Source organism: Helobdella robusta (assembly GCF_000326865.2).
Source record: "Helobdella robusta unplaced genomic scaffold HELROscaffold_18, whole genome shotgun sequence".
Taxonomy (NCBI): Eukaryota; Metazoa; Annelida; class Clitellata; order Rhynchobdellida; family Glossiphoniidae; genus Helobdella; species Helobdella robusta.
The window spans coordinates 1,737,785-1,746,519 of record NW_008703981.1 but is presented as its reverse complement, the minus strand read 5'-3'; the positions used below and the strand labels follow the sequence as shown (position 1 = coordinate 1,746,519).

Here is an 8,735-nt window from a genome sequence, read left to right as displayed (position 1 = left end):
AGAGAACATTGCTAAGTGCCCTTCTGTGCGAGACCCTGTACACTAATATTATCTGTTGAGCAGGGGCGAAATGATAGTTTTTATGGCTATTGTTTTTAACCAAGGGCTCGCACATACATACATACATACATACATACATACATACATACATACATACATACATACATACATACATACATACATACATACATACATACATACATACATACATACATACATACATACATACATGCATGCATGCATGCATACATACATACATACATACATACATACATACATACATACATACATATACACATATACACATACATACTTACTTTCTGACTTATTAAAAAACGAACTGAAGTGTTAACTCATGGACCCATCAGAAAATAAAGACCAAAAATAAATAGAGAAATAGCAGATGCGAATTTGAACTTACTTGGTTCGAACGCCTCTCCCTCTATGTATATATATATATAGATATGTGTGTGTGTATTTTTGTGTGTTTGTGTGTGTGTCTGAGAGAGAGAGAAAGAGAGAGAGAGATAGGGGAGAAGGTTACACGTTATTTACAATGTATGTTAATAACCCTTAATTATATTGGTCATGTATGAATGATTCATGGATTGACCTATTTCTTAAAGGGTTATTAACTTACATTGTATATCAAATGATAAAATGTAACCTTTTTCTCTCTCTCTCTCTCTCTCTCTCTCTCTCTCTCTCTCTCTTATACATTGTGTATTTTAAGATAAGTATAGTTAGATAGATAAGCTACGTCAGAATTGCTATTAACAAACATGTTATGGTTAGTTAACCAAGTTATAATAATTCTTGTTATTACGATTCCAACAGTAATTTTATTTAATCTTCAATTTATTATACAAAATTTAATTTCGGAAATTGGCTAAAGATTGTGAATGACAGTTTGTAAACAGAGGAACACACACGCATATTTTATTATAGAATCTATCTGACCACTCTAATTTTTCACTTAAGTACCATCAAAATATATTTATAATTAAATGTTTTCTAACATATGAAAATATTTAAAATAAAGTTAATAGTTACGTAGGAATATATTGTATCGAAGGATAAATATCTTGGTTAGTGGTGCTCCAATAAAACCCTCAGCCAGTTTGTTTGTCTTTTTTGTCTTTCTGTCTGTCTGCCTGCCTTTTATCTACTCTTAACATTTAAATAAATCCCATTCTCTGTCTTTATCACCAAGCCAAATTTTATTCTTATTTTATGATCTTCAACCACGCTAACTGTGTACCTGAAGAATAAATTTACATGAATTAAAATTTACACGTCTGTGGTTTGTGCAGACACACAATTACCTGTGTAAGATTTTGGCCATGATTATTTTCATCTCGTTCATGGCGAAATGCTGCCCGATGCAATTTCTGTAAAAGTTTAATCTTTGTCTTAGACCATGTCTTAAAAAATTTTAAAAAAGTTTTTTCTCATTGCAAACCGTGGTCCTGCGGAAAATGGCACGAATGCGAAGGGGTCATGTTTTTCAACATTCTGTGGAAAGAATCTCTCAGGATCAAATTTCTGTCGGTTTGGAATTTACTATTAAATAATTTTCATTAAAAAACAACAAAATATTTAACTTATCTAATCGTAAACCATCTAAAAATAGAATTACAAACAGAAAAGATTGTATATTGATGAGAAATTGAGCCCTCTTTTCATTAAATATCATACCTCACTATTTGGCCAGACGGCTTCATTGCGGTGCAAGCTGTAAATGATTGGATTAATAATTGAGCCAACTGGACACTCTCTTCCATCGATGGTCAGTGGTTTGGTTAGTTCTCTTTCGAGTGCAGGCACCGTGCTGTAGAGACGCATTGATTCTTTAATGTAGCATGTCAGGTAGAAGAATTTCAGAAAATCATCGCTGTGGTTAGTAATAAATGTTTCATCATACTCTATAACTCTGTGGTTAACTCTATGATCTATTTTTTAGAAACTTCAATACTGAAACTGAAACTGCAACCTAATTTCTGAAAGTTGGACTTTAAAAATAAATTTTCTTACTGGCTGAAGTCATCGGTGGTTCTGCCATGAAACACGTCGTCAATTTCTTCCTGGCATTGTCTCTGGAACTCAGAATGTTTGGTCAGATTGTACAAGGCCCATGATATTGAAACTGCCGTTGTGTCGTGGCCTGAAAACATTTTAAGATTACTTTTTACTTTTGTTTTCCGAAGAAGTATAATTAAAATACTTCGAAGTAATTATCTTGTGGCAAGATTGCGTTTGATGGTTTACTAAAAAAAAAACATTTTCATACACAAAATTTCCAATAAACACCAAAAACTGAAATTTTCATCAATAGTGTTTTCTAATTAACACCCCAAATTGTCATTACCATAATCAATTTATCGATAATCCTCTGTGCGTGTACAACATCTTTGAAAATTTTTTACAATTTATTACTGAGGTATCAGCGACAAACACACAGTGTACGTGAACACCCGTGAACCAGCGCATCGCGCACATTGCATGTGGTAGGGTGAGACCATTGCCTTCGAAACTGCAGCGTCACACCAAATATATAACCAGATGAACCCTAACCCGCAAAGAGTAGGGTGTTTAGTTCCGACCTCACCTCTTCATCTGATAAACCGTTACCATCTTCATCTCGAGCTCTCAGCAAAACATTCAAGATGTCGTTCATATCGGCGCTGCTTTCATCTAATAGTTTATGCTCTTCCTAATATAAATGTCGGTTTTTCGTAGATGATAATTTCAAACATATGAAATAATTATCCATTTTTTTATATAAATTTATTTATTTTTACAAATTTTTGAATACAAACTTTTCTCTTTTGGATTAGTTTGTCAGAGATGCCGTTTATATATTTTGAAAGTTTCGTGAATTGTTGTGAGTCAGATGATAAGTTGTAAATGAAATCAAAATGTTGCTAGGGTGTCCTAGATAAGGGGAGGCCTATTTACCAGCATACAACACCTTCTTATGGGTTGAAGCAGGGATATGCAAAAAAACCTCAATTTTTTCAATTTTTAATTATTTTCATTAATGTCTCCCCTTGCTCCAAACCACATAACTAGAATAATAGGACTAATCGATCAATTCGATCTATCGGTCGGGATATTTGTCTTGCTTGGATTGTTGGCTTACGAAATTGCATGGATTTTAACGAGCAAGCTAAATGAAATATTTACTTGATTTAATATGCTTAAAACATTGTAGTAATTCTATTTAATTTTAATAATGATTAATAGAATTATGTATTATTAAATTATTTTTGTTAATTTGAATATAAAAATTGCTTTTGGCCCGGTGAAATCCGGTGGCTTACTGAAGCCGAAGGTTGGCTTAGTAGGATTGAACTATAGTCACCCTTTTTTTACACTATTCGATCATGTTAAAAATTGGTTTGCTTATGAAATAAACGACCTAAATAAATCAAAATTGTTATTTGAACAACTATCTTCATTATATTCAATGAATATTTTACATTCTGCTGGTGCTCATAAGAAACTGGTTGCTGAAATCATACGTTGGCTTACAGCAGTGGCTTACAGGGTTTCATAGAACTCTTACGATAGCACTTTTTTGTACATATGATGCTTTTAATAAATCAATATATTCATATCACAATTATTTTTGTCAGTATAAATATAGAAATTGCTTTTGTCAAGTGAAAAATAGTGGCTTACTGAAGCCGTAGGTTGGCTTAATCGAATTTTTTCTCATGTATACAATATTATGAGATAAATCAATCAATCGGTCGGTTGGTCGGTCAGTCAGTCAGCCAGCCAGCCAGCCAGTCACTCTGTCAGTCAATCAATCAACCAACCGATCAATCAACCGATCAATCAATCAACTAAATTGAATGAACCAAATAAACAAAAATAAAAACAAAAATAAATAAAAAAAATTTGCAAGGCCTGTTCAAACTCGAACAAACAGTTAACCGTACAGATCTACAAACAATTTCGAGATTTTAGTAAAGAAAGAAAAACACAGTAGTTGCTTTTATTTGAATTCATTCAAAAATGAAAAGTGACGGTTAATTAAAATTTTAAAATGACAATTTTTTTAAAAATTCGTATTTTAAATAAACAAATATAACAAAATATCGACCGATAAAAATAATTATTATCCATTATTATTATTATCATACACATTCCTTAGAAGTTCTCGAAGGATAATAAACCACGTAACATGAACATTTAGTAAGAACAGTTCACAACATATCATAATGACTAAATCAACATACTAAACAGAAATAATTTATACATGCATATATACAAAGTAAATCAAGAAATATCCAAAAATTATATAACCAATTTAAAAAAAACTAGAAACCAATCAACATTTAATGAATAAATAAAAAGACATTAAAAAGATTGTTCAAAAAGGTACAATTTAAGGCGACGACGAGAATAAAATGTAGTTTGTTTTGTTGGTGTGGTGTTGTGAAGCGAAAACAAACACATCACACAAAACTAGTAAGAAGTCGCAAGAATAATAGTCAGTCACCTACCTATAATAAAATTACTCTCAGGGCCCTAGCTTACTTATAAACATTGACTCAACCCACTTACTTACAAATTTGTATTTCTCGTTTTAGATGTTTCAAGTATTATATTTAACATATTTCAGCGTTTTTATTTAACTTGAAGCTTTTTAACTAATGTTAAGCCCTAGCCTACCTACAATTGTTTAACTCATCTCAGTCCCTAACTTACCTATGAATTAAATTAAAGTCCGGTTCACGGTAAAGAAAATACAAAGTTGAAGAGAAACATAACAACAACGACACCGAATAAATGGATGTTGTGTATGTATGTGTTGTATTGATGTGTGTGTATGTAAATGTGCGGGCGCGCACTCTCCAGAAACTTCAATCACTACCGACGAACCTCCAATGCACCGACCATCATCTGACACTCATCGATGGAATGAATTTGACCGGATACTGAAAAATAAATTGAAAAAAAAAATTCACTAAATTAAAAAACAAGCAATTGGAAAAAATAGGCAACTTATCTTTTTGAGATAACACTCAATCTTTGTTCAAATTCGAGTACTTTCAAAGGTACAATGAGACAAAAACAAATTTACCTTTAACATTATCTTCGATTTGTCATTGGAATGATCATCATGAGACTACCATCTGAAACGTGCTGACGCCCACCACAGCCCACCTCTCATCATTCTGTAGACAAGTTTTTATTAATTAGCGAAGTAGGAAATCAAGAAACAAAGGAACGAACGAATAAATGATTAACTGGATGATTGAACGATTGGTTGAATGAATAAATTAACAAATTAATTAATCAACCAATGATTTAATGAATGAATAGATTGAATCAATGAATAAATTAACTGAGGAATAATTTGAAAGATAGTGATAAAATGAATGAATGAATGAGAAAAATAAAAAAAAGAAACTAAATCATACTTCAAAAACCGTCGTTGTTATCTTCGATTTGTCATCGGAATGATCATCATGAGACTACCATCTGAAACGTGCTGACGCCCACCACAGCCCACCTCTCATCATTCGGTAGACAAGTTATTAATTAGCGAAGTAGTAAATCAAGGAACAAAGGAACGATCGAATAAATGATTAACTGAATGATTGAATAATTGGTTGAATGAATGAGTGAATGAATGAATGAATTAATAAAACAATGATTCATTTAATGAATAGAATGAATTAACGAATCAATTAATAGAATAATAATTTAAAAGGTTGAGTGATAAAATGAACGAATGAGAAAAATAAAAAACGAAACTAAACCTTACTTCAGAAATCGTCGTTACTGTACTTTCCATTGCACCGACCATCACCATCTGGTCGGCACACAAAATGCCATCCGAACTTCAGAGTGTCAGTCGAACAGCCAACGAGCTGATTCTTCCTACACCACCATCATCATATGTAAATCATCATGAGACCACCATATAAAACGTGCTGACTCCCACCACTGCCCACCTCTCATCATTCTGTAAACAAAATTTTTTTATTTGCGTAGTAGTAAATGAATGTTAGAATCTTAGAAGCAAAAAATTATAAAATGAAAATAATGGCAAAATAATATTTTAAAATAATAAAGAGAGTCAAATGTAAAAAATAACTTACCGTCGTCAATTCGACAAAGGCAGAATGTTGAATGCCTTCCGGTTCCTACGTTGTCCTCCAAAACTGGTGCCAGTCCTCCTCAAGATTGTTGTTGAAACACAGCCCGTGTTGAGGGAGAAAAATAGAGAAGATTCTCATCAGAAAGCTTAGCGGTGCCTGCGTCTCAAATTGCTTAATAAAAATAATCCTCTCTACCTATTCAATTACCTTAGCTAATCTATATTAAATTGTTAATGGTACGATAGTCGAAAGTCCCCCATCATTCTCGCTCCTTGCACAGAGGTTCACCGACAGCCAGGGCACCGGATAGTAAACCATTGCCGTGCGGATAGTAGACTATTGCCGTGCGGATAGTAAACCATTTGCCGTCCGGAAGCCGTGCGGGTAGTAGACTATGGCCATGCCGCATAGTAAATCATTACCGTGCAGATAGTAAACCATTGCCGTCCGGATAGTAAACCATTGCCGGTTCACCACTGGCCACCAAGGCTTACCTCTGACAAGAGACTTTGAAATCCAGAGTCAATCGGCTATCGTACCCTCAACTTACCTATTCATTACAATTAGGCCCTAGCTTACCTAAAATTGCAAAACTCAAGAGCCCAATTCATTTAGCCAATCGGCACCCACCCCACCACCTTCGTAATGCCTTGGGCTCCAACTTAGTAATAATATAAAACTTAAATCCTAAATCTATTAACGAGTATGTGTTACAACGTAACCTTAACCTACCTATTCATTACATTATGGCCCTAGCTTACCTAAAATTACAAAACTCAAGAGCCCAATTCATTGGCCTTTCGGCACCCACCCCACCACCTACGTAATGCCTTGGGCTCCAACCTAATAATAATAATGTGAAACTTAATAACTAACTTACCTCTCGATACACTTACAGCGTTTATTTAATTTAAATTACAAGATTGTTCTTAGAATTAAATTATTGCTTTTAACTACCTATGAAATTAAATTACTCTCAACCTTAGTAATAATAAATTAGAATGTGTAATGAAAATAAAATAACGCTCAAATACTAATATGTGTTTATGTATGTATTTGTGTGTGTGTATAATACGCTGATGCGTGTAATGTGGGTGCGAGAAAAATGGAAGAGATAAACTTACGCTGCCTACCTATTCAACTACATTAGTGTTGGATGCTTCCTATCTATACTACCTACAATTCAAATTATGCCTATCTAACCTACCTATATAGCTACTTAATGTAATTGTGTGTATGTGCGTGTGCGTGTGAGCATTCTTACTTAATGTTAAATTACAAAGAAAAACAGAGAAAAAAGAATAAAACGTATCCCAGCCAGGCGTATCTTCTTTGCCACTGAATGAACGAACGTAGCCCGACATCTTCCACGATGAATTCCTTTGGAAGCTTCAACCTGAATGAAATAGATGAAAAGGAAAAATCTTATTTATTTGACTAATTTAAATGAAAATAGAAAAACGAGCCGCGGTGAAACCCGCCGGAAAAGCCACCCAACTGGCAAAAAAAGAACCGCAAAGAAACCGTAAAACGTACCCCAGCAGGGCGTGCATTCTTTGCCACCGAATGAACGAACGTAGCGTGACATCACAACTAATCTGATCGTCCACGATGAACTCCTCTGGAAACTTCAACCTGGATAAATGAACCTGAAAAACCTAAATGAATGGAAAAATCTTATTTATTCAATTTAAATGAAATAAAACGGACCGGTCGGCAAAGAAAAGAGAAAAGAAGAGCAAAGAAAGGTATCTATATAGGATTTATGCTCTATATAACTCTATATAACTCTATATAACTCTATATAACTCTATATAACCATGCATACTACCACATTCAATCAATAAAAATCCCACTAAAACCAGTAACCACCGCGTACCTGCTGAATGTATGATGTGAAACAAAACAAAAAAAAAACACAAAACAAAAATCACACCACCAAGTAGAGTAAAAGAATAGGAGTCCCTAACCTACCTATGTAACTAAATTACCTTATGCCCTAGCCTACCTATATAATGAATTAATTTTTACCTCACCTACCTATGCTTCATTAACTTAACTCAAGACTCATGAAGAAAGAGAAAAAGGAGTAAAACAGAACATAAAATACTACTACACAAACAAACATGATGTATGTATGTATGTATGAGCAACCGTTAAAGAACCCACCTAAAATTAAAAAAATACCACCTACAAACATTCAAACCACCTACAAACATGCAAACTCTATATAACTCTATATAACTCTATATAACACTATATAACTCTATATAACTCTATATAACACTATATAACTCTATATAATAAAATAAATAAAAATAAAAAAATTTTAAAAATAAAATAATTGAGATCAGACAGACTGCTTCAAGCGAGGCAGAATGCCTGATCCGATTTTCATGTTGTCTCAGCTCCTCTATTTATACTCGTTTCAACCATACATTCTCATCATTTCAATCATTCGCATCAGTAAAAAACTTGTTTAATGTATATACTGCACTATTATACAGTCTTAACCACAATGCTAACCGTACTAAATTGAAGTCATCGAACGAACGCCTTCGAAACTTTCTGTTTGGCTGCTATATTGCTTTTCATATAGACATATAATATAATATA

At 33.4% G+C, this 8,735-nt stretch overlaps 1 protein-coding gene across 1 annotated transcript in view; it reads right to left on the bottom strand.

Annotated features, from left to right (window-relative positions):
• Nucleotides 1-1,321: 1,321 nt before the first annotated feature.
• HELRODRAFT_76471 (hypothetical protein) overlaps nucleotides 1,322-8,735 on the bottom strand; it is a gene marked incomplete at both ends in the record, with an annotated part of 17,114 nt that continues 9,700 nt past the window's right edge. Inside the window, 6 exons of the mRNA XM_009016373.1 lie at nucleotides 1,322-1,391; nucleotides 1,463-1,545; nucleotides 1,699-1,894; nucleotides 2,035-2,164; nucleotides 2,575-2,713; nucleotides 2,802-2,924. Of these exons, the coding sequence (XP_009014621.1) occupies nucleotides 1,322-1,391; nucleotides 1,463-1,545; nucleotides 1,699-1,894; nucleotides 2,035-2,164; nucleotides 2,575-2,713; nucleotides 2,802-2,924 (741 nt within the window). The remainder of the gene's footprint in view (nucleotides 1,392-1,462; nucleotides 1,546-1,698; nucleotides 1,895-2,034; nucleotides 2,165-2,574; nucleotides 2,714-2,801; nucleotides 2,925-8,735) is intronic.